We start from the raw sequence: 26,573 nt of genomic DNA on the forward strand, positions 1-26,573 counted from the left end.
TGAATAATCGATTCCTCCTTTTCCTGAAAGGTAGACAGCTATTATTAAAGTGTTTCCAAAAGGACATGTAAGGAAATATATTTTAGTTTTCAATAATAATGGCACAGATGAAGTGGTAATGCAACACTCATAAGAGACACTTTTAATAGTATTTGCATTTGTGAATTTTTTTGCTCATCTAATTCCACTGCCTCCAATGGTCCCTGAAACCTTGCCAGCAGGCTGACATCCTGATAAACTCTAAAAGGAAGAAGGAAAACATTGTCTAAAAGGCAGGGTGGGTGTGGCAGCTGAGAGGTCATGGTGAACAAAAAAGAAAGTGCAGCTACTCAAGTATCTGCAGATAAGGCATTCAGTTCAAGGTCTGAAATACACCAGACTGCAGACTGCCCACGTGGTACCTGATGACAGACTCCCAATGACAGAGCCCAACCCGTAGGTTCTTTTGTGGAGCCCATCACTTCCAAACAAAGCAAGCTGTTGAGACCAGTCCTAACATCAGGCAGCAGAAAGCTTCCTTCCTTTGGGAAGAGCTAGTAAAGGCGACTCTTCGCCTTCTTCCTGTAAAAAGGGCCAGCTTTCTCCTGAAGTTTCTGCTGTTGGAGAAGACTCACAAAGGCTGTGAGGCCAGAGTGCAAAAGTGGTGATTAGAATAAAAATGTGTCCATATCCATGCAACCCTGCAGGAGTTAATTCCTTTCCAGAACCTCAAATTCATCATCTGTAAAATGTGGTAGGCAGATTGAATCAGAAAACAAAAGTGATTCTAAATTTCTAAGACTTCTTTTCTCTATTTCCCTCTATCTTCCAATTAAATAAGCATAAACTGTCAAATCATAATCTAGCCTATCTGCTTTCCATATACTTGGGATTAATTCAAGTACTTTCTGAGTAACACGATCAAGTTACCTTTAGAAACATACACATCAGTTTCAGAATGACATCCCTTGGCTGCCACTTGGCCCAGAGCACACAGTCAGCGCCCTGATGCCAGGCAGCATCCTGCCCGATATCCATTGCCCAGATGCCAGTTGATGTTCTCTCAGGAGACACCACCTTCCTTTCCAAAATGCTTACTTTTTGCTCAGAACAATGATGGACATATGGACACGTTTGACTCACCACCTGAACAATCAGCTTATGTTCTTTCTCCAAAGAATTAATGCACATAAGTTTGTGTAGTCCCCAAGACTCTTTCATGCATTTTTTAAAAAAAGTAAGATATCACCCAAACTCTGGCCTGAAAGTTCTGAAATACCACGTGGCATCACCATTTCTAGGGAGCCTAGTACATAAATAGCCATAATTGACTTAATCAGCCAAATACGAAACCTGTTCAATACTGCACCTGCAGGAGTCATAGTCTCAAGTATATAAAACTTAACGAATTACAATTCAAATTTGTGTTAGCAAGTTTACTTTGTTCCAGCCCTTCTTATAGTTGAAACTCTCAGATTTGTTCCAAGCTGGGAACTGCCAATGAAGCATTCAAAGCATTTTACACTCGCAGTCGCATCTTGTCACTTTTTTTTCATATTCACAAGAGACCAAGCCCTAGTTCACTCTTGTTTAAATTTTATTATCATAGTTATTAGTAATAAGCCAACAGAAATAGGATAATAAGGGGGAAAGTTCAGGATAAATAACTTCTTCCTTATGAATTAAAACACATGTGCATAAAGTGATGTGAGTTACCACCTCCCCACATTCTGTCTTGCTGTACAAATAGTTACACAAAAATCTACAGAACAACGTGAGCATTTGATACCCTGGGCTGGGGAAAGAACCCTGGTTGAGTTAAGTCTCAGGCTGATCTCGGTCTAGATGACCAGCTTCTCCACACTCAGCGTACTTGTGGTTTCATCTTCTTCATTTGACCCAAAATATCCCGGGAGGTCCAGCATCCTCTGCTCGGCCTCAGTGAGACCGAACGATGTATTGTCGTAGAAGGCAAACTCTGGGTGGGCGGGGAAGCTCTGACACTTGTCTTTTCTACACTGAGAAGGGCTCAGAGGACTGACCCTCTGGTAGCTATCTTTGGGGGCGGTGGGGGACGGCTGCTTCCTTGAGATGCTCCTGTGACTGGGGGACGGTCCCCTTCGAGCTCGGTGAGGCTCCGTTCTCTCCCCGCCTGCCACGAATCCTGCCTGGCGATCCCCCAGGTCTGGCTTCCTCGTGTGCTGCCCCAAGGTGTGGGATTTAGGGAGAGGGCTTAACGCACCACCGGTTCCACTTGCCCCCTGGCCGTGGTCCAGCTTCTCCGGAAACAGGGCAGCGCCCCGACTCGGAGGCCGGAATCGGTCTTCCGCCTGGTCCCAGGTGTGCGTCCTGGAACCGCAGGCGGGGGCCTGCCGCGGGGTCAGGGTGGACAGGCTCCGCTCCCGGAACGGCCGGGCCTGCTTGGCCTCGTGAAAGCTCGCCGTCCTGCGGAAATGGGAACTCCTGGGGTGGCTCCTCTCCAGCAGCGCCCCCCTGCCGCCCGCGTGCCTCATCTGCGACTTGCGGATCACGGTCTGGCTGGGACTGACGGCACAGCTGGCCGGCGACACGGCGACAGCCAGCCTGGAGGTGGGCCTTTCCGCGGCCCCGGCCGCAGGTGGCTCCAGGAATGGGGATTTGATCCGGAACTTGCCGGCGGCCGCCTCTTCTGGGCTCTCCGAGTCCCCGGGGGGCGCGGCGGCGGCGGCGGCGGCGTCGATGGCAGTGTCTGTCAGGGGGCTCTGGGACACGTGGTACACCTTGGTGGTTTCCGTCAGGCCTTTCTTCTTCATCTCCTTCAGCTGCTGCTGGGCGAGGCGGTAGCTAAACAGGGGCGGGATTATCTTCTGCGCATTGGGCTGGAAGCTCTCGCTGCCAGAGGCCTCGTCGTCGGGGGGCGCCGGCGCACTCCGCCGGTAGGTCAGAGGGATGCCCAGGTCCCCCGGGCCCCCCGCCGGCCCATCGCCCGCGTCCGAGAAGCTCCCGCGCGCCTCGCTCAGCTCGCAGATGTTCTCCTCGTCCGAGTTCTTCCGGCAGCCGGGGCCGTGGAGGGAGTTGTGGCGCGCGGGGGTGCTGCACTTGGGGGCACGGCCGAACTTCCGCCACAGCGTGATGAGGACGGTGGCCACGATGATGAACAAGCACAGGGATATCCCAGTGACCGTCACGATGTTGTTGGACTTCACTGGACCCTGGGGCTGGAGGGGAGACTGACTGGATGGCCGGAAAGCTACAAAATAAGGAAGAGCGGTGTATCCTCTGGTATTGTTTTCTCTGCGTGGGTAGAAGGTCTCTGAGTGGTTTGCTCTCTCTAGCAGTTAAAGTAACATAAACAAAGACTAGGCTTTCTGGTCTTACATGTATCTCCAACCCCTCCATTTTCTCCATCCGCCAGCTACCTTCTGCCCTCACTTCTCTCCCTACACCCAGGATGCATCACTCAAACCCTCTCCTGCCAAAAATCTCAACTCCGTGACCTCGGATACTGAGCAATTCCCCTTTCCCTGCTCTGCAGATAAATCCAGGCGTGAATGATCAGCTGCTGCGCCCCGTCCCTGAGCCCCGGTGGAGAAAACAACATAAACATTGAGGCCACTACCCCTGCGTACTGATAGTGCCCAAACCTGGCTGCTCACAAATCCTTCCACGAGTCCCTAAGCGACTCTCTCTTCCATCCCCTACAATACTGCTTCAAAGGCTCACCACTTCCCTCAAGCCCCTACGTAATCCTCTTCCTCAGCTGTCTTCTAGATCACGGAAACTAGAAGCTATTAAGCAAGTATACCCCAAGCTTCTCCTGCCGTCCTCTCCTGCCCCCTAAACTTACCTCTGTTTCCCTCTTTCTCTAGGGAACCAGTGGCAGAAGAAGTGTCTTCCTATAAAGATGAGACCACCAAGCATTCTCCAGGCTGCCCTTCTGCAGGGGGACTGTCCCTCTGTACCAATTATCTCCAGCTTCTCTTTTGTGCAGTGTCACAGAGACATGCTCAAGCTCTTCTCACTTCAAAAAGACCTTTCCAGAACCCTCTCACTACTGCCTCAGCCATATCTTGCTCCTTGTCTTCCCAGCAGAACCTACAGGAAGAGGAGTTCACATTTGCTGACTTACTGCTTCCACATCGTCCCTCTGTCTCCTGCAACCTGCCCCCAGGATTCCAGTGAAACAGCTCTTACTGAGGTCATTAATGATCTAATAGCCAAATGCAAATGAGCGCCGTCTTGATAGTCCTTGAGCTGTGCAGCCTTGGCTACTGTCTGACAGTTTCTGGGACTTTTTCTTCTCTTGGTCTCGATAATACTCACTTATCCACTGTGGAGAGAAGAACATGAACTTTGGAACCAGGGAGATCCAGATCCCATCCTGGCCCCACTAGCTCTGCTTTCTCCATTGATGCCCAACCAACACCTCCACCTCCACGTGCCCAAGATGCATCATCTTCCCCCTGGATTCGGCACCTCCTCCAGTATGTCTGATCTCAAGAGAATGGCACCGATGTCCTTGCAGTTGCCTGTACTAGAATCCTAGGTTTCATCCTTGATGCCTCTCTCCATCACTCGCCACATAAGAGTCACTGCATCCTCCTCTCCGCCGCATCCCTACTGCCAGTGCTGCATTTCTCACCTACTGAGAAACTACTGAGAAACTCTTAACAGCCGAGAGATCCCTCTACAACACAGGTTCAGACTTTCAAGGGCCTTCAGGATCTGGTCCCTGCCTACCTGTCCAGCCTCGTATTTATCACTCCCTCCTGACACATCATCCTCCAGCCACATTAAACTATTGTCAGTTCTGTGGGTTTCTTAATGGGCCACAATCTTCTGAGCTTTCATCATTGCTCCCTTTGCTAAAATTCCCCTTCTCACCTAGTTCGCCAGGTGACACCTACTCAGCCTTCAAACTTCAGCTCAAGTATCACCTCCTCTAAGAACAGAGGTGTTCCCAGCATGGATTGTCACTAGCTTCCGCAGCAAGCTGCGGACACCTTTACATCGTACTGTGTGCTGCTCCTGTTTGTGTCTGCTGAGTTACCGTCCCATAAGCCCCTTCCAGACAGAGACATGACTTATCTATGCATCCCCCACCCCAGGCACAATAACTTGTACCTAACTGGTACTCAGTAAATGTTATATTCATTATTTGATTCATTATTAAAAAGGTAATAGCAAAATGATCAACCTCCCATCAGACAGAATGTGGTCGGGCAACTGGATCCTCCCACACTCATGTTGAACAAGATGGACTGAATGAACGAAGAACTTCACCCAGACCTTTATAAAACATGGTTTCAAAGCCAAACAAAACTCAAGACTCTCAACCCAGTGAAGACAGCTGAATGATGAAAGACTTATTTCCTGACCCAGCACGTCTTCACCTGCAGTGGCTGCTGTGTCAGTGGGCAGCAGCCTTGCAAATGCCCGTCATGGACCTCTCAGCCAGCACCTTCGACTTTGGCTGGGTCCCTTCAAAACCAAGGCTGGAGAAAAGCCCCAAAGCTGCTGACCTCACCCATCTCTGCCTCATCTCATCTCTCCTCTTTCACCTGAAGTGAAGGAGATTTCCTGATGCTAAGCAGCCTGCAGACAGATCTTTACATTTCCAAGGAGTGGAAAATAGGCTGAACAGGAAATAGAGGACACTTGGAAGAAATAATCATTTTTATCCACACAAGCATTTGTCTGAGGACCACTGATAGTATAAGTGGGGATGCCCATAGCATGTACCCTTCCTGCTGATGTATAATGTACAAATTTCTAGTTCCCACCTGGGATTAAAGAGGTAAGATGCCAGAAGATAATACCATATATCCTTAAAAATGATTCCTCATGCCAGGTTGTTGATGCTTCTAGAATGTTAGACTGGCCTGTGGATAGAGGCAAAGTACTCAAGACAAGAAGCTTAGTATGAGGTCAGATCTAGTCCCCTGCTTTCTAGCTTTATGGTCTCGGGCAGGTAACTTGCCCTCTCTCTGCTGTAGAGTCCTCACCCGGATGTGGAGATAATGATGTGCTGACTTCACATGTGCAAGGCACTTAGAAAAATGCCTGCAGGCAGCAAGCTCTTAAGATCCCAGTGCAGCACAATCATCCTTAACCTTGTAGGGCCTTTGGGCACTTTGAGTGAGGTAATGTATTTAAAGTGCTGGCACATACATGGTCAATAAATGGCTGCCCCTTCGAAAGGTGCAGCAGAATCCAGGGGCAATTGATTTCAAATCCATTTGAGTGTTATGGAACTCTCGGTGGAATAGCTTAACACAACATGCCAGCATAGAATGGAGAGGAAGGAGTCATACAATGAAGGAGCTGTGGAAAGTGAAGGGAATCTGACAAGAGTGGCCAGAGAAGAGTACCTTAGAAGACAGCATGAGATAAAACTGGAGAAAGAAGAGATTCAGGGTGGGGCCCAGGGCCGATGCAAGAAGACGGTCAGGCTGAGGGCTAGAAGCAGAGACTGGGTCTACGGCTGTCTGGGAAAATCACAGAAGAGAGGACGTCCTTGGAATGCTGGAATAAAGGGAACAAGGCCTACGGCACTGGCTGGAAAGAGGAGAGAGACAGCAAGGATCTTCTAAGGTCACAGGTGGGGACACTGGTCAGGGCGTTGCCAGGTGCTGGTGGTTTTGGCTACAAGGTTCTCTGAGACCAAACATAGACACCTGACTCCTCCAGCTCCTAAAGGGACAAGGAACAAGGGATGGTTTCCAACCTGGAACTGGAGAATGGAAGAAGTCAGGACTGGCCAGAAGGACTTCACCTAAGGGTCAGGACCAGAGCAAAGGCCAGCCAACTAAAGAGGGAGCTGGCTGTGTATCAGAGGTGGGATGGTGTGAGGGAAGAGCAAAGGTTCTTTCTTCCTGTAACGTGTGGCAAACGAATGGGGTTCAGCTCCACAGGCTGAAACAAGCCTAACTGAGCCACATAAGCATCACACCAAAGACCATTCACATCAAATATGCAGTGAGTGCCTACTCGTGTGGGCCTTCAGGATGCTTAGAGGACGAAGGACAGGCCAGGCTCCAGGTGAGCAAGAAGAAATCCCGCCTTCTCCTCCTGGGCAGGGCTGGTAAAGAACAGGATCCCTCAGGGGATAAGACAGGGTGTCTTGCTCCCTTTTGACAAGTAATGGTCTATGTGGTGCCCTGGGCTTCTCTGAGATAAAGAGGAGAAAAAGAATTTTTTGATGTTTTTCCACAATGTTGGTGGAGAGAAGTAAAGGAAGGAGAAATAACAAAAAATCTTGGGAAGAAGTGTCGTCAGTTTGCGATGTTGTGTTAGTTTCTGGTGTACGTCATAGTGTTTCGGTTATACACATATACATATATATTCCTTTTCATATTCTTCTTCATTATAGGTTATTGTAAGATATTGATTATGGTTCCCTGTGCTATACAGTAGGAAAAAAAATCTTGGGAAGAAATGATCATCCCTTCCATTTTGGTATGTTTTATTTATTTTGGGGGGGGAAGTAATTATGTTTATTTATTTTTAACTTTTTTTTTTATGGAGGTACTGGGGACTGAACCATGCTAAGCATGTGTTCTACTGCTGAGCAAGTCCCCTCCGGGGACAGACTCCCGAAGGAGGAAGGATACCTACCAGCGCACTCCTCCAGGGAACACGGGGAGGTCTCCGAGGACATTCCAGGGCAGCCGGGTCGGGAGGGGAAGGAGGTGAGGCACAGGCGGCGACGCTCTCTGACACCGTCCCCGCACGTGGCGCTACACTGGCTCCATGGCTGCCACAGTCCCCAAGTTTCTGCAAGGACAGTGGCCGTGCTTTTAGTGCTAGTTCATTTGAGAACCAGAATTTAACTGCACCCAAATGAAGCAGCAAAACTCAAAGCTCGGGCCTTGAAAGGGCAATAAAAAAGAACATTCCCAAAGATGCGGAAAGCTGGAATGGAGCTGCTACCCTTACAACAGAGGAAAGCTGAACAAGCTACAAAACATCAACCTTTCTGGAACCCATCAGAGCGCTGAGGTCACAGGACAACCAAATGGCCTGAAATATAAGGAAAGCCAGGCTCCTCCAAGGAGAGGCAGGATGCAAACGCTGATTCCTGGGGCAGATGGCAGTCCTCATTCAAGCTGGTTGAAGAAGTCATCCAAAAATGGATGAGCCGCCAGAAGCCTCGTGTGGGCTGGTGCGAGAACACAGAACGCCGGGAGCCACACTACCCATGGGGGAACCTGCACCCACTTGGAGACGCTTCTCCATGGATCTCACCAGATGTTCACAAGGAGGACAGAGGGCAGACACAAGACCAGAGACAGCTCCCTCGTGGTGGGGCCCAAGGAGGGAAGGAGCAGCACTGTTGAGACACAAACCTCACCGAGATCCTCCTCCCCATCTGCTCCATCAACAAAAGCCCCAGCCACTGGGGACAAGGCAGGAAACCTTGTCACTCTAAGAGCACCAGCTGAGACCCAGTGCTATCAGGAAATGGAAAAAAGAAGAAAATCCGTCACTCCTGGGTCCAGACTATTAGCGAGGCAGGGCTGTCACAAAGGCACCATCCCTGAGACTCGGGCACAGCGCTTGCCTAAGACTAAGGCTGAACCAGAACAAGAAGGCGCTCTCCTACCCCCATCATCCAACACCCACTCTACACCAGCTAGCAGTTACCAAGAATCAAATAACAAGAGTCTGTGACTGGGAGAGAGGCGAGAGTGACAGGAAAGCCTCTCTGCTGTGCAGGCTCAAGGCCGAAGTTGAGGGTGCTACTGAAGCGTGGAGGAAAACCCTCTGGCAACCTACTACCCTCCCACCCAACTCCTACCCTAAACATACAGTAACGTTAGAAAATGTTGAACTCAGTCATGCACTGAAGGTAGCCATAGCAAAGTAAAAACTCAAACATAGCTCAATTCCTTACTCTGTTGACCGAATCCCCACACTAAAGGCCCAGCAAAAATAGGGTATGCCCATTTCCAGGCATAAATACTATTTATCAGTGTCTACACTTCTAAATAAAATGTCCAACTTTCAACCCCAAATTAGGAGACACACAAAGGAGAAAACACAATAAAATATCCAAGGAATTAAGATAACCAGAGCAGAGTAGCTCAGATACTGGAACTCCCAGAGAAGAAAGACGTTAACCATGATTAATATGTTAAAGATTTTAGTGGAAAAGGTGTACAAGATGAATGAACAGATGGAAATTTCATCAGAGAGTTGTAAACTAAAAAGAGTTCAAAGGAATGCTAGAAATGAAAAGCATGGTACCAGAGATGAAGAATGTCTTCTACGAGATTTGCAAATATTAACTACTATATACCAAATTTCTTCTGTATAGCATGGGGAACTATATTCAATATCTTGTAATAACTTTTAATAAGAAAGAATATGAAAACGAATATATGTATGTATATGTATGACTGGGACATTGTGCTGTACACCAGAAATTGACATATTATAACTGACTATACTTCAATTTAAAAAAAAAGAAAAAAAAAGAATGCCTTCTAGAGGCTCAACAGTAGACTTGACACAGCTGAAGAAAGGAACAGTGAATCTGAATATAGGTCAATAGAAATCACCAAAACTCAGACACAAAGAGGAATAAAAAAAAAACGGTGAATGAAACAGAATACCCAAGAGCTGTGGGATAGTATCAAGTAGTTTCTCAGCCACATAACTAGAATCCTAGAAGGAAAAGAAAATAGAATAATGTCCAAGAATTCTCCAAAAGTAATGAAAAACACCAAACTACATCCAAGATGCTCAGAAAACATGGAGTAGTATACACACAAAAAAGCCAACAGACAAAAAAGTTAGACACACTATATTCAAACTGCTAAAAACTAAAAACAAACAGAAGACTTTGAAGGCTGTGGCGGGAGAGAGGGGACAAGGCAGGAAATACATCCAATACAGCAGAATAAAGATGAGAATTACAGCACACTTTTCATGATGCAAGCCAGAGACAATGGAGTGACATCTCTAGAGGACGGAAGGGAAAAAAATACTAACCCCAAATTCCATATCCAGTGAAAATATCTTTCAAAAATGAAGGAGAAATAGAGGCTTTTTCAGACAAATGAAAATTAATAGAACTAACTGCCAACAGACCTTCATTATAAGAAATGCTAAAAGAAAATCCTTCAGGCAGAAGGAATATGATACCAGACAAAAACTTGCATCTGTATAAAGAAATGAAGTGTGCTGGAAATAGCATTTATAGAGGAAAAGATAAAATTAACTTTTTCTTATTTCTAAATGCTCATTCTGTGTTTACAGCATCCATAAAGTAAAATATATAACAAAGAATGGGAGGAATGAATTGGGATTGTACTGTTATAAGGTTCTTACACTACATGTGAAGCAATATATGTTATTTGAAGGTAAACTGAGAGTAATTAAAGATGTATACTGTAAACTCTAGGACAACCACTTAAAAACATTTTATGGTATAAACAATAACCAATAGTGTGGTTAAAGTAAATTATAACAAATATTCAATTAATCTAAAAGAAGGCAGAAAAAAAAAAGAAAAAGAAACATTATAAATCAATAAAAAATGTTAAAAAAAAAAACAAAGAAGAGACAGGAAAAAATATAAAACTACCAAGATGGTATACATAATGATTACATTAAATATAAATAGTCTAAACAACAATGAAAAGAAAGAGATTGTGAGATTGGATAAAAAAGCATGACCCAACTACATGCTGTTCAAAAGAAACTCACTTTAAATGCAAATACACTATTGGTTAAAAGTAAAAGGATGAGCGAAGTTTTCCCTTGTGAACATTAATCAAAAGAAAACCGGAGTGGCTATTTTAACATCAGAGTAGACTACAGAACAAGGAGTATTACCAGGTATAAGGAGGGATGTTACATAATAATAAAAGGGTCAATTGAGCAAGGAGCCTTAACGACCCGAAACGGGAAATATGCCTAACACCAGAGCTTCAAAATATATACAAAACACTCCCAGAACAATAATTACTGATTGACAAATGTAAACTTCTCTTCCAAGCATGTATGTAATCACTGCCAGACAGGATAAATGAAGAACCTCCTATAAATTATTATCCTAAGTCCCTTCTCTGTCAGCACCCATCCAACCCCAACACCCATCAGATCACATCCACACTAGGCACCAAAATATCCTCTGCCCCAAAGTCTCTCTTCATCATTAAGGACAAAAACTCATAATGGAGTCAAGGGCGTACAAAGCACTACAAAAACACGCAGAGCTGACACATTCTCAGGTGAGCCAAGTGGTGCAATCTTTGGAGTGAGTCATGGAATATGAGTTCTTTATAGCAATTAAAAGTCTCTGGGATTTTCACAAGGGTGGGAGCATTCATTACAAACCAGTATCCTGGACCAACATCAACCGAGGTGTGGTAACTATGTTCCATCCAGAGGTCCCAATGAACACAATATTGGTTCTGTGCCTCCCAGATCACCCTCAGCTCCTCAAATGGCAGAATAACAAGCCAGCTTTGTCCTCAAGCTTCAGAGCTATTCAGACACTAAGCTCCCAGGGATGAAAAGCTTTGGGAAGCTCATGGTCAGTCTCTCTGAGTTAAAAGTATTGTGATTTATTTTTGAAAAGTCTACTGGGAACTCTACTACTGTAAAATATAATGGAAAATTAAGTCAACATATAGCTTATCCTTCTCTTGGGCTCATATTTAAGACCACAAAAGGTAGAATTACAAAAGCTAAGAGTCCTTTTGTTATTCTTTCTTAACTCTTTTTAAAAATTATATAGATATAATTTATTTCAATACATAAAGTCATTTGTCAAACTAAAACATACGGGGAACATGAATCTGTGTTCACTGTATCCCCTTTGTTTATTTGAAACTTTTAGCATGTACATGTTTTTATTATCCAAGAATAAAAATAAAAAGACAGAACATTGGTCTTTTTCTTATTGGCTCCCATTAGTGGGAGCCAGAAAAAAAAAAATGAAAGTTTTGATAAAAGCATCAATCTTAATGTCAAAAAAATCTCATTTTGAAATGTGTCTTTTTCCTTGAAAGTAAAATCATGGCTGGTAGGCTCATCGACAACAAAAAATAAACACTTAAACTATGTTTTATGTCCTTTCATTTCTAAACCATATTAATCAAACAGGAAACAAGGGAAATCACTCAAATAAAGCAATGAACAAATTTAATCAGGCAAAACTTAACAAATGCCTTAAGTAATCCTATTTGTTCCCTGAAGATCTCTGTTCATACTTGGCAGAATGGGTACTCACTCGATAGCTGTAGTTCATGAACTAGAAATGAACGTAAGGTGACCCATATTCTAAATAGTCCAACTTTATGAATGAAAGGCTGTTTTGTTTTGTGTTGTCCTGGTCAGATGTCCATACATGTACTCCCACTACATAACAAACCTGTTTGGTGAGGATAAATGCCTTTCAGGCCACTTGCCAGATTTGTCTGGAATAGGAAAAGGGAGGTTTGTTTCCACTCCCAAGAATATCTGAAGGAATACAGACTATGAAATATTCACATCTGCAAGACATTTTGCTCAAGAGGCTAAAGTAACTAAAAACAGATGCTTATAAGAAAATACTATAGACATGAGTGAGTAGCCAGAAGCAGCAGTGGGAGCAAAGGCACCTGGACCACCAGTTCAGATTTTCAAGGCCCAGCACAAGGCTCACTCACATCAGACCAGTCATGCTCATGCCTGGGCCAGTGGGCTCCGAAGTGGGTTACGTGTCTTTCCAGAGGAGTGAGCAGCACAAGATGAACCAGTGAGATGAGGAGGAAAATACTGGAACGTTTTTTCGATCTAAAAGCTTCCTATTGTTTAATATATAGATTATCAGTTGAATGTACGGGAGGCAGCACAGAACAGTGAAAACAGTAAAATGCTCAGGCCAGTCTAACCACCAACGGTGGTGAAGTCGCTTACCAACCACTGACCTGGAGAAGTTACTTAACCTTTCTGTGCTTCCATTTCTTCCCCTATAAAACTGACAACATAATAAACCTAACTCTTAGGGTTATAATGAGGATTAAATAGGTTACTATTCATAAAGCACTTAGGAGAGTTCTTGGCGCAAAGTAATCACTATATAGATGTTGGCTTGATTATGTCAGATGGTCACATACAGTATGTCCACTGGTCTTAAAAAAATCCCGAAGGAGAAGCAGGTGTCCCACCAGGTGGAAGGCTTTACTGGTTCATTCACTTTCAGAAAACTGTGGCATATTGAAGCATCCAAAGGCCTGCTTATATTCATTTTTTTAATTGTATGTTGTTTTAGGTAAACTAACTAGGTGGACAAATGGCTTAAAAAGATTCTGGCAAAGAATTAAAGATGATACCTAAGCACCTGCAAATAAGAAGAGAATGAAGAGGGGAGGGCACAGCTCAGTGGGAGAGCGCATGCCTAGCATGAATGAGGTCCTGGGTTCAATTTCTAGTACTTCTGTTACATAAATAAATAAACCTAATTCCCCCTTCCCATTAAAAAAATTTAAAAAAAAAAAAGAAGAAGAAAATGACAGAATGGCAGCACTCCTATTCTTGGTAAAAGCTCTTGTTCAGTTACATTATGAAAGAAAAACAAGACCATCGAATCAGAGAAACAAGAAGATGGCCAACAAATTTAAATTATCAAAAAAACTGTGCATTAAATATATACTATTTTTATTTGTAAAAAAAAAACTAAGTTTAAAAAAAAAAACCTGTGTGACTATGAACTTTTACCCTCTATTAATTAATTCTCAACTTTGCCCTAAATATATATTTTGCCTTGAGGTACAGGGTCCATCATCCCTTATCCGACATGCTTGGAGCAGATAAGTTCGGAATCGAGAATTTCTCAATTTAGATTTCTGCATGTTATCATCACTCCCCCAGCAATATCCCATAACCACACACATAACATTTCTGCAGAGAAACATATGAACATTCACCCTAAGTAGGAAAAATGAAGATCATAATCATTTGGGGCAACATTATATATTGGCTGTAAATTATTATTTACCTTTTTAAGGTCCTAATATCAAACCCATTATTCCCTTTCAAAAGGATCTAATGAGAAATTCATTGTGAGTCAGTGGCTCACACGTCACAGTGGGTTCAATGATGCCATTTGGCAAAAAAGACAGTCTTTGCTGGTCAAAGCTGTCCATCTAAATGGAAAATGAAAAGAGAACTCGATTCAGTCATAAACATTTATACCAAAAAAAAGGAAAGGCACCGAGGTTCTGATCAGAAGCATAAATTCCATCGATCAGACAAACAGCGGCCACGCAGGGAATCTGGGGTTTCCAGGAAAACTGAGACGCTTGGGGTTCTGCTCCCAGCCCTACCACCCCAGCCTGGACACAGAGCACCACTCCCTGTCCTGCCCCTTCCCAGGGTCTTCCCCGCTGCTGTGGGAAACCCAGTCTTTAGACACTGAGTGGAAGGGTCTGCAGGAAGCCCAACAGCTTGGAGACCCAACAAGGGAGACCTCCTGCTCCCAAGATCTTTCATCAAATGTTCCCAATTCCTTTACTCCTCTTGGCTTGCTTCCATTAAATTCAGTCAATTAGAATTTTTTTCCCTTTTAACAATAACTTCTTTTGAAAAGGAAAGCATATCTTGAATGGTTAGTTTAACATTACTGTTTTTCCACTGATACTTAGCTGAGACTAGCCACATCGAAGTTCAATTTTCACTTTAATTAACATGTATTAAGCACCTCTCTTGTGCCAGGCAGAAAAAAGTGGGTTGAATAAAGATCATAAATAGCTTCATAAATAGCAGCACAAGTTGGCTTTTGCCACCAAAAGAGCTTGTCCAATCTGGGCGAGGGGCTGGGGTGGGGGCCTGGGGTGAAAGACACTGAACAAGCTATGACAGAAGTGACATGCCATGAAAGAGGAATGAAGGGTGTGTGCCAGCTTCCGGCCAGGGAGGAACCCAGGAAAAGACCTGGGGGATGGGCTCATGTCAACTAGTGAAGGTGCGAGGAGGGTTTCCCAGTCTCCAGCCCCTGGATGGTGACTGCTGGGGGACAGCCTGGCCATGGAGAGCTGTGTGGTGAGGTGTCTTCATAAGAGTGAGGTGTCAGGTGAGGTGATTGGTAAATTTTAAGCAAGAGAACAGCCTCAGCTGACCTGAATTTTCAGCTATCCCTCTCTGGCTGCAGTGAGAGGATGATGTGGATGGGACGAGAGAGCCGGTTAGGAATCTGTTGCAAGAGTCCAGGTGGAAGATAATGGAGGCTTAAACCAAGTGGTGTCAGTGGAACTGGGGAGACATGGACAGATTCAGACAGTCAGAGATTCTTTGGAAGAGATGAAATCCATAGGACTAGTGACTTACTACTCATAGGAGGTGAAGAAGAGGAAGCCTCCTGGGCTTTTGGTTTTAACAATGAGATGAATGGTTTAGGGGGTAAGATGATGAGTCCAGTTCCAGGTGTGCTGCTTTTGAGGTGCCTGGGAGACATCTGAGGGATGACAACTGTTCAGCACTCGGATGCAGGGGAGAGATGCCAGTCTGGAGTCATGAGCATCCGGACAGAAATCACTTAGCAAGTGTGTGAAGATAAAGAAATGCAGAGGTTCTAGTATAAGAGGCAGAAGTCCAGCACTTAAGAGATGAGATGGGGCGGTGGAGCCGGCCGGCTAGGAGACGGGAAGGAACAGCCAGGGAGGCAGGAGGTGAACAAGGTGAGTGTGCTGTCACAGAATCAAGGTCAACACAGATATGGATGGAAAGTGTCCCCCAGATTTGGGGACCTGGAGGCCATTTGCTGGGTGTTTTAGTGACAGCATTTTCAGGGGAAGGGGGTGAGTTAGGAGGGGGTTGAAAAGTGAAATGTGAGTTAGGAACTAAATTCCAAAGTACAGGTGACTTTTTCAAGAACCAGGGCTGTAAAAGGAAGATGAAAAAAAGAGGGTGTTTTTTGGGGAGAACAGGGGGATGAGGGGCGATTTTGTTTTGTTTTCAAGTGAGATAACTGAGTACATTTCAAAGCTGAGACAGAGGAGAGGAGGGGATAATGATTAACAGAAGGTTCCTGAGAGAACAGAGGGGCTGGGATCAGCAGTGGAGGGGAGGGTTGACCTGATACTGGAGCAATGACACTGCTTCTCTGGTGAGAGGAAAGGAGGGAAGAAAATGGGACGGAGGCCTCAGGCTTGCAGGTATTTTGGTGGAGGGTGAGGAAGCTCGCACCTGATGGCTTCCAGCTGCTCTGAGTGATGGGAGTCAGTCAGCTCTGAGAATGAGCCAGGGGCAGGGGAGGCCCGAGGAGAGAGGGGCTAAAAGAGCTGAGGACAGGAGCACCAGCGCCAGGGCCCCTCACTGGCCCTGCTGAGGGTGCAGGCATGATCCACCCACAGCGGCCCCAGTCGGCCTGGGAGCAGTGGGCGGGTGGCTGGCAGGGTCCACGCAGAGCCGGGGTGTGCCCGGCGGGTGCATGGGAAGGATGACAGGGTGAGGAGTTTAGAGTGTGGGTAGGAGAGTGATTAAAGGGTTGGGCCACAGTATCTCGGCTGGAGAGGCAAGTGCAAGCAGGAAGCAGCCAGTGGGTGGGGAGAGAGTCAAGGAAGAGGTACTTCTAAAGAGAAGTGGGTGAATTTGGATGCTTGGAGGCTTGGACCGCCTGGGAGCCCTGGGCTCAGTGGGGTTGTAGGTAAGAGCACGTGTAAGTGAGCCAGACAATCTCTGCCAGGTTAACCTCTTGCCAAGACCAGGCTTACACCCAGGAAAAGGGAAAGAAATGCAAAGAGGAGCATGGGGCATGGATGGAATTGTAATAACCCGACTTCTTTGTGATTAGGCAGGGCATTATGCAAGGAATTCAGAGTCTGAAGAAGTTCTTAGAAATCTTCCTTTGAAATCTCGCTAGAGAGGCTGCATTCTTATAATGAAGGATGTCAGAGAACGAGACAGGCTCACCTCAAGGAAGTGCGAAGCTACTAGATACAGTTGGGGTTTTAGCTCTGAATTCTGGTCATACCTGCCATGGACTTGCCATATGATGCAATAACATAGTTTTTAAAATACAATGTAATAATCGCTGACGTTTAGAGTCCTTCCCATATGCCAGGCACTATACTAAGAACTGTACACAATGAGTTCACTAAATGCTAAGAACTCTCTGAGGCAGATACTCTATTATCCCCACTTCATTGATGGGGAAAATGAGACCTGGAGAGGTTAAGCAGCAGTGAGCTGGGTATGCTTACCAGTATTCTTCATTTTCAGACAAGGATGCTAATGCCATTCGGGACATTATGAGGAGCGAACCATAAAAATGACGATACAGTTCACAGACAATCAAATTCACTTATACTCAATAATTTTGATTGCATGAAGGCACCAATTCAATAAAATTATTTTTAAATATCAATACCAACCTATATTTCTCTGAATTAGCATGCACTCCTCCTCTTTCGCAGAAAACTGGCTTCTGCTTGAAACGCCAAAGTCAAAGCAGTATTTATTCCTCCCCATGTCAAACAAAGTGCAGTTGAATACTGTTCGCCTCTCTCCCAAGGTCAGGCTGTTTTCAGCCAGCCGAACGGTCCTTTCCCCAGGGCGTCTGGGGGCTTCCTTGAAGACAGCAATCACCCCTTGGACGAAGATGCATGGCGGGGGCAGCACCATCACCTCCACCCCGGACTCACACATGAGTTCCGGCGCCATCACCAGTTTGTATCCGAATTTCTGGGCCAGGTCAATGGGGCCCGCGGAGGTAATGACCGAGTCTCGGCCGAGCAACTTCAGCACTATGGTGACGAAGGCTCTGGGCCCCACGGATGCACAGCCAAACTCAACCCACTGACCTTGAGAGAGTTCCGCCCTCTTGCTGGCTCTTATCTCCTGGGGCCGTCCCTGACTCAGCCTCGCCTCTGGCAGGCTGTTGGTGAAGATGACATCCACCAAGATGTCAGGCTTGTCCACGGGGAATGGGCACAGGGGCTGACTTGTAAAAAGCCCCACCTGGAAGGTGCCTTCTGCGCCCTTGGATGTCCTGTTCAGGTCAATGTGGAAGACGGGCCATTCCACCTTCAGAAAGGCGCTCTGCTCCCGCCAGGGGCCTGGCGTGCTGCTGTTTGTCGCTTCCAGAGTCATCGTGAACCAGTAGTCGCCGGCCTCCTTGAAATAAAAGCACTCAAACTCGAGCGTCCCCTGGGACTGGTTGGTCAAGAGGTATTTGGTGGTAACAGTCTGATTGGTGTTGGCCTCCAACAGCAGGACCGAGACATTCCTCAGTGTCCCATTGGCACCATCAAAATACTGGAAATCCACAGACACTGTGCTGTTGCTTAGCGCTACATGGCCCGGCTGCCCCAAGAGGAGATATTCAGCTTCTCCAAGAACTGAAAGGAAATGGTCAGAGTGGGTTTTAAAAAGGTGTATCTGAGCAGCACTATTTTGGTGACATCAATGAAAACAACATTTGAGACACGAGAAGTTTGAATTGAGCCAAGGGTGATATGAAAGGATGCCGAGTGCTGACCCTGGGAGCTAGACCCTGGGCTGTTTCCATTCTAAAGTGGCTTTGTTTCTTCATCTTTAAATGGGGTTACATTTAAAATAATGAATTAGTGATAAATGCTCTGAATCTGTAACATTCAATAATGTATTATATCTGTGATGAAAAGAGTAACACCTGAAAATTCTTAAGATAAAAATCTCAACACTTCGCTTTTCTCCCTTTAGTTATACTGTAGTGTTTAGGTATTTGGGGGAAATGGACTTACAGTGAAGTAAGAGAAAGCTTGACTTAAATGATGCAGTACACACCGCTCTAGATTACTAAAAATGGAAGACCCTAAATACACAGTTGACTCTTGAACAATGTGGGTTTGAACTGCACCGGTCCACTTACATGCAGATTTTTTTCAATAGTAAATATTACACTACTAGTCGATCTGTGGTTGGTTGAATCCACAGATGCAAAATGCAGAAATACAGGAAAAGCAGACACGGAGGGCCGGCTGTAAGTTACACCAGGATTTCCTCCTATGCAGAAGGAACCCCGCGTTGTGCAATGACCAATTGAACTTGTGACTGTTTTCTGATATTCAAGACAAGTGCTTAAGCCGTGCCACCAGTAAAGGAACCAGTGCGTTCCATTTGTATGAGGCAGACATTTTTAGATGACTAAGAAACGCTGACACTCTATTCTGCATGTGTTATCCAAGGGACAGAGTGAACGTTTATGGAATTGCTAAGCTTGTCCTTGGTGATTTTAATGACGTTACAGTAACTGTTGTTGGCCTAGTAGGAGAGATGAGTGCTCGCCCACAAGTATCACTCACTTAGGCTCAATCATATCTTTTTTCTAAAAAGAGATCCATCAGAGTCGCCGAAGTAAAGGGCAGAAAGCAGACACACAAGAATCCTTGTTTCTATGTTGAACCCTATCCAAATACATATCAAAAGAGACAGAATTTGGCAATGCAACAATCAGCTGGCCATAGCTAGGGCAAGAAACATTCTAGATTTAAGGAACTGAAGGGCCCTTTGGTTTGAAAAACAACATATGTAAGTATGAATTTATTAGTCTTCTTGTATGTACATAATGATATAATACAACACAATAGTATATTAATATAATAATAACGCATAAGTTTCATAAGTCCAAAGGACCTCAATGGGTCACATGAGTTGACAGCCTTAATTTTGTTTTTGTTTGAGTGTTTTTTGGTGGGGGAGGTAATCAGGTTTATTTATTTAATTATTTTTTTAATGGAGATACCGGGGATTGAACCCAGAGCCTTGTGCATGCTAAGCACACACTCTACCACTCAAGCTATACCTTCCCCCTGATAGTCTTTAAATATACCCTTACATATACTCAATCAATGATTATTAGAATCAACACATGAAAATGCTGGCACATAAAGGTCAGTTTGTTTTAATGAGCTGAGCTGTTCACCCATTTCTTATTTAAGATGAGATGAAATAAAATATATAAAAGTTGGATAGAACTGAATGCTTAAACACCATTTGCTTGAAAACCATAGTAGGATAAAGTTCTTTTTTTTTTTTTTTTAACTTAGTTGATACAGAAATTGAGGGATACCCCCTTTTGGGTGGAGGCAACTGAAAATTGAGGAAGGTGGTTGCTTTGGGTGCAGCTCGTGTGCTGGTTCAGAGTGGACCGGGTACCCTTCTGTGAACAGGTGGCTGAAGAGCTCACTGCAGCCCAGGGAAGGAGTCAGGACTGAGAATATTTTCATTTGCATCTGATGGGGCAGAATGGTTCTGTGATGCATTTTAAGACTGACAGGCATACAGCACTTAGGTAACTAATGAAAGTGTATTGCCAGTGACAAGGTTATCAATGAGGCTGATCAGATTTGACGGGCAGCCAGTCAATGAAAGAGACATACATGCCCCACTGGAAATGGAGGAAAAAGATATAACTGATGGGTTCCAACAGCAGCAGATAGAAAGTGTGTACTGAAGAGGGAACCTGCTGCTTTCTTCTCCAACTCCTGTTTTTAGAGGCAAGAATACATTCTCATCCAGAAAACTACAATTTGGTTGTACCACATCCTGACTACTACAGTATACTTTCTCTGTTCTTTCATTTCCTCTCTCACTATTCCTTTGTTGTATTTAAAGGAACTGGCGTTTCAATATAAGCATGTTGCTTTACAAAAAAAAAAATCTCACCAGTAAGGGTATATTTTGATCAGTATCAAATGGAGTAGGGGGAAAAAAACAGGTCTATGAAAATCCCACTTTTTCCACTAGTAGCCTTTGCACTCACCTTCTATGCTCTACTTTATTCTCAGCTTTTATTTTTATATTCCAGTAAGATACTTTGCTCTCAGCAATAACAAACATCCTTGCAGACTGTTTAAATGGAAAACTTTGATGTCTTTATCATTATGAAACAAAGTACCCTTTTATAAATGTTGTGTATGAGGCTATTATATGTAGAGAAATCTGTTTTTAAGTAGGGATACAGGACTTTAAAAGAAATGAATCCCAGATTGGTTTTCTGCAAATCAAGTGTCTTGTGGTTTAAACAAACTTCTTAAAAAATAAAAGACTGAGGGGGGAGATTCGCTGGACAAAAGGAACAATTACACAGTCTGGTCCATCTAACTGGTATTGTACGAGCCAGGATTCTCTGTCTCTTGGATGATAATTTCTTCATCAATTTGAAAACAATTTCCACTCTTATACCATCAAATGCTTAGATGTCTATGAAATATTTAGAAATAATAAAAAAAAACAATGGGTATTATATGTTTGAGTCTATTGGTTTATTAGTTGCATAAAACTCTGAAGAATGAACTCAATTTTTAGGTGAATCAAACTGAATGAAGAAAACTAACATTAAGCACCTACTATGTGCTTAGACATTCACTGTGTTTCACATTTTTTATTTCTTTTTTTTATCATCATCACAACCCTGTGAAGTCAATATCATTGCTAAGGTTGAAAGAGATTTAGAAAGTAGCCTAAGGCACACAACTGGCAAGGACTGAAATTCAGATTTATTCCAAAGATATTCTAGCAGCAAATACTTGTCAAGTGAAATCTGATGTAGAACCCCAATATATAATATATCACTTTGCGCATGTGTGTGAGTGATCAGTTTAATGTATAATAGTGAAATACTAGGAACTCAGTCAAAAAGAACTCAGGGCAACATGCTTGTCTCCAATTTGTGAAATGAGTTAGGTTTTTTTTTTTTTAAAGACTTAAAAATATATTTAGAGTTAAATTTGAATTAAAAATGCAGAACCTTAAGAGAACCCAGGGTTGCAAGAATCACAGTTTAAAAGGCACTGCACTGTAGTCCCTGCCTGCCTCTTTCATGTAGGGTCATCAACATCAATGCATTTACAAACCTCACATTTATGTTTGCTCATTGGTACCCACAGCATGAAGTACACTCACAACACTCACCATAGTCACAGAGCACCATCAACAATAGATTTGAAAAGTCTTTCAACATTTGTTTCATTCTGATCAGCAAAATCCCAGGTCCTTGGTCTCCTCATGTCCTTTCTCACATCCAAATTGTGAATTTTTTTTTCAAAAACACCTGAAATTAGAACCTCAAAAAAATGTTGGCTCTGTTCAATGTGATTCATAAAATAGTAATCCTGAAATGACAAAACCATTCTCAGAAGTCAAACTTCCTAGTTAATACTGAAAAGAAAACAGCAAGGACATTAATGTTCCCCCTGGGAAGTGATCTGTAATTGTACATGTCCCTTTCCTTCCAATACAGCTCACCTGCTAAGAACATTCAGGTCTGCCCAACACCAAGATTATCTTTGCAAACACCAAGTCTCTTATCTTTACAGCAGGTCCTTAAGTGGAGAGTTAGCTATTCTTTGTTTAGTTTCATCAAAGCTGATAGCCAATCTGGAAAATCTATCTTCACATATTTAAATGCTTGGCATTTCACATTGATCAGCTTACTAAGATTTTTCATTTTGCATCATGCTGTGTAGACCTGCCTTGCTTCCACAAATGGGTTTATTAACACTGTCTTTCTTGCACAACTGGTGTGTTATCTGGATTGCTTCATTTCTTAATGCCTAGGAGCTATACCAAAACTATCGAATCTTAAAAAAAAAAAAAGATACCCAAAGTATTGCAATTAAATGTGAACTCCATATGGCCCTGACTCCTTGGTTAGGGCACTCAAAAGAGAAAACAGATAAACAACAAGCTATCATCTTCTGTCGGTCTTCCAACACTCATCGCTGTTGGCATGTATCAGGAGATAGATGATTTCATGTAGCAATCTTCCCAGGCCACCTAGGAGGGCAGGAAAGACCTTGATGGCCAGTGGTTCAGAATGATTTGTGGGAAGAGGCACTTACTTTGATATAGACTATTAGACAACAAATAGGATGCAGGGCATTTATATGCCAGTTTTTTTTTTTCATACTTGAGTCTAGTAAACTATGGGGCACTGAACATAACCAAATATATATTTTCTTAATGTTTACATTCCCCCATTATCCACAGTTAATCTATCTTTAATAAGTATATTATACTCAAAATATATATATGTCACATCCCTTCAGATAAAACAGACATTCAGGGAATTAAGAAGACTGACTGAAATAATCAAAAATTCAATGGAAAGGAAATTGTGTGTCTCTATGAGCTTTCTTTCTGTAGGAGTCAGTTGAACAAAGGAAATATTGTACTTCCTCAAAGAGAAGCAGAGATATGAAGTGTAATTATGCAGATGATTAGGGCTCCCACCCTCCACAACAAAAAAAGGAAATTCAGTTTTGTTGAAACTGGACATAGATTTGACCCAATCCTTTCCTTGAACATGAACAGGGAAACTTGGACAAAGACATTAGGTGAGCATCATCATACCTCCGGAGCAAGCGTGGGCACTTGGGCAATTAACAGCTTCCTTTAAGTCACTGATAATCAGTAACCAAAGTAAGGAGAAGCAAGCAATCCCCAGCTCCCAAAAGCTGAACTGGCTTCTCCCAAATTGCTTGCTTCTCCATGACAATCATTTTTTAAAGGAGTTCTTAATCACAACTGATTTTGTGATTATAATACATTTTCCTTCTTACAAAAATAACCAGTAAGACAGAATAGACAGTGATAAATAGTACTATTCTAAATATAGACAATATTCTAAATATAGACAGTGATCATCTATATTTAGAACTAATTGGAAATAGAATTATAAAATAATCCAGCCTACCTGAAAATAAGCTGGTTTATTTTATAAACTATAAAATGGCTTTCATCATATGGATTTTTTAAATGCTCTCCAGCTTTTGAAAACAAATGATGATTTTTTTTTTTTTACTGGCTCAACCACTAATTTGAAGATGTTAACAGAGCATCCCATAACAGAATGGAATACTGGGTTAAAAAGTACTACCTTAAAAAAAAAAGATAGCATGCTTCTTTAATTACTTTTTAAATCTTACTTCCTTATTTTCTTCCAACAGGTTGTTTGGCTTGAGAACCATTTTGAGAAAATAAGAACTTAGGCATATTTTATATACATTTTAAAAACCTTCTATATACCATTCACGTACATAAAGGTTTATAGACGAATTCCAAATGTGTCAGCTACAGGGCGGGGGAAGTTGTTAATATTCTCAATGGCTAACGGCCTGACACCAAGCTCAGATCCCCTGTTCTTGCTGAAATCAGCTTCTGTATCCCCTACAGTGTCTTCAGAGTTTCAGAAAAAGAAACTGAATTACGCTAAAGTCCGTGGGACCACTGACTTACTAAAGAATAAAAGGAAAAACAAAAGAAGCAAAGGGATATGGTCCCTTCGGACAAACATGCACACACTCGTGTGAATACCTAATAGTAATATTTATTAGGAGGAAATCCCTAATTCCAAAGCAGCTCGTGTAAACAGTCTATGTTTATAAATTCGGCCGAGTCGGCAGTGCCTGGTCCCATGGGTCGGGTGCAGCGTCCTCACCTCTACTCGGCTGTGCGCTCCCCACATGGACTCAGCTTTCCCAAGGCCCGAAAGTCAAGTTCATGCTCAGAAATTTAGTGCTGCGGATGTCGTCAGCACAAAGCCCACTTAAAATGAGGACCGTTTTGAAATACACATATCTCATACTGTTTGTAACCCAGAAAGGATTTCTTTATGGAAAGAAGTAAACCTGTTCTGAAACGCTTAGATTCCCAGACGCCGTTAGTCAAGGGTTTCCAACTATTAGGACTCAACACCCGTCTACCGTCAGCCTCAGTCCCTCGGCCACACCTGCGCCAGGGCAGCGCCGGGTTCAGGTTGAACTTGGGACTCCGAAATGCGGAGATGACATCTTTTTAACCCGTGTCCCCGGGGGCCGAGCACCAAAGAGCGAGGGAAAGGGACCGGGTGCTTGGAGGGAACGGTCCACCTGTGCTTCCCGGCGGGGAGGGTGGGGTGGCAGGGTCCCGGGAGCCTCCGGGGAGCCCGCGGTAGAAGCGCCACCAGGTCGCTCCCGGAAGGCTCTTCTTACCTGTCGGACTGGCGGGCGCGGCGGCGCAGGCCGGCGGGCCAGGTGGCGAGGCGAGCAGCGGGCGAGCGGCCTCAGGAGCGGCGAAGCAGCGCACGCGGCAGCCCGCGTCCCGGGACTGCGCCCTGACGCTCCGCGCGCGGCTCCCGCAGCCCCGCCCCGCTCGGGCCCGCCCCCGACGGCGCGGGGAGGGCGGCCCCCGGCGGGCGGGGGGCCTCCGCGAGCCCGCTAGGGCTGCCCCGCCCGTTCTGGGCAGCGCATCCTTTCCTGCCCGCGCCGGCTGGCCGGCTGCTGGACAGGAAACCCGGCAGGAAACGGGCAGCCGGACGGGGGCCCCGGGTAGGGGGCGCGGACCCCCAACCACACACACCCACAGTCGGGACCTGGGTTTAAGGGCGAGCAGGCGCAGCCCAATTACTTCTCCCCCTACCCCTTGCCATAGTCTTCTGGGGGACCACGGAAGTCAGTCACAGAAGTAGCCAAACTGGTGGGTTGTAAACTTGGTTTCCCAAAGGTCATTGGAGAGTTTCAAAAAAGAACAATTCAGGTAAAGTGCTGCTTCTTTTTTTTCTCAGAATCCAGAAGTGGTTATTTAATTTAATATAACATTTTAAAAATTCTAATCTGTAAGTGTTGAAGTTGTGTTTTTAAAAGAATACTGGAGCATTGAGTTCTTCCACCTTAACTACTGCGCTTGTTTTTGAATACACAATGTGTAATACAATTTACTGTTAACGTATCAACGCGTGGCAACAGAAATCGGAGCACAGAGGTGGCCCCTGGGGAGCAGGTGATTGTAAAGAGGCACCAGGAAACTTTTAGGGATGATAAATACATCTCCCATTCTATTGGTTGGGGAGTGAATTACATGGATTTATTATACCTTTGTCAAAACATCCAATTTAAGATCTGTGCATTGCACTGTATGTAAATTTTACCTCAATTTTTAAAACTCTTCGAAATATATCATTTGCAGGTCCTTGAATCTATCACTTAATCTTTTAAAAGACAGCACAATTATTCACTTATCAGAGCTATCAGAGATTGTCAGAGGTACCAAATTTGCAAAGTACTTATCATGTCAAATAATGCAAGCAGTACTGACTAAATCTACCCAAAGTTTCAAAAAAGGCTTTAAGGTGTTGACTGAAAAAAAAAAAAGCACAATATGAGAGTTGTGACTTAGTTTTATTTGGGGCAAAATGAGGACTATAACCTGGGAGACTGAGGAACTGCTCTGAAGAGGTGGAGGGGAGGTCAGAATGTATGTGATTTGGGTGAAGAGGAATACGTGCAGTCAAGCACACATTTTGGCACTGGGTTGCTGCTAGTCACAATTATCCAGCCCAACATCCATTTGTCAATTCAAGTTAGAGCGCCTTTTAAATATATGCCACAGTTGCTGCCATTTTTGATTTAGAAAGCAAAAGCTCAATGGAGAGACTGGGCTTTGGAGTTAGATAAAGCTGAGATTAATTCCAGCCCTGCCTCTGCAACCTTGGGCAGATACTTAAGCCCTCCTTTCCTCCACTTACTGTAAATGTAATGGGTATATTGAAGCTTTGTAGTGATTGAGTGAAACATAAAGAAAGCAACTTGCTCAGCATTGATCTTTCAGACACATCCTCTCCCTAGAAACCTAGATCCAGATGCAAAAAGGCTGCATCAATG

General features: G+C 44.1%; 2 protein-coding genes across 10 annotated transcripts in view; both read right to left on the minus strand.

The window, feature by feature from the left end:
- Positions 1-17,464, minus strand: part of LOC105066182 (phosphatidylinositol 3,4,5-trisphosphate 3-phosphatase TPTE2) — a 90,856-nt gene extending 73,392 nt beyond the window's left edge. For 7 of the 8 annotated variants that reach the window (XM_045514089.2, XM_045514086.2, XM_045514085.2 and 4 more), the window contains exon 1: positions 17,325-17,464. The gene's annotated coding sequence lies outside the window, so the exon portion shown is untranslated. Of the gene's footprint in view, positions 1-7,575; positions 7,714-17,324 lie in introns of those variants that run through there. The other variant, XM_045514083.2, reaches the window with a different exon arrangement.
- THSD1 (thrombospondin type 1 domain containing 1) lies at positions 1,559-25,049 on the minus strand. Of its 2 annotated transcripts, XM_074378097.1 has the most exons (5): positions 24,906-25,049; positions 21,847-21,985; positions 17,325-18,290; positions 7,576-7,734; positions 1,559-3,208 (listed from the first exon to the last, which is right to left on the minus strand). In XM_074378097.1, the coding sequence occupies exons 2-5, from the start codon at positions 21,902-21,904 to the stop codon at positions 1,821-1,823; spliced, it is 2,571 nt and encodes an 856-aa protein (XP_074234198.1). In that variant the 5' UTR covers positions 21,905-21,985; positions 24,906-25,049; the 3' UTR covers positions 1,559-1,820. The 2 variants fall into 2 exon arrangements, with proteins under 2 accessions (XP_074234198.1, XP_074234199.1); XM_074378098.1 differs by lacking the exon at positions 7,576-7,734.
- Between the last annotated feature and the right edge of the window lie 1,524 nt (positions 25,050-26,573).

Source organism: Camelus bactrianus, chromosome 14, assembly GCF_048773025.1.
Source record: "Camelus bactrianus isolate YW-2024 breed Bactrian camel chromosome 14, ASM4877302v1, whole genome shotgun sequence".
NCBI lineage: Eukaryota > Metazoa > Chordata > Mammalia > Artiodactyla > Camelidae > Camelus > Camelus bactrianus.

Bases quoted from the DNA above. Each gene is read 5' to 3' on its own strand.
- THSD1 (XM_074378097.1), bottom strand. From the start codon at position 21,904: ATGAAACAAATGTTGAAAGACTTTTCAAATCTATTGTTGATGGTGCTC. The intron at 7,735-17,324 runs GTTGGTATTGAT...CTGTCCTTGCAG, and splicing joins GCTAATTCAGAGAAATATAG to AAACTTGGGGACTGTGGCAG. The intron at 3,209-7,575 runs GTAGGTATCCTT...CTTATTTTGTAG, and splicing joins TTCCCTGGAGGAGTGCGCTG to CTTTCCGGCCATCCAGTCAG.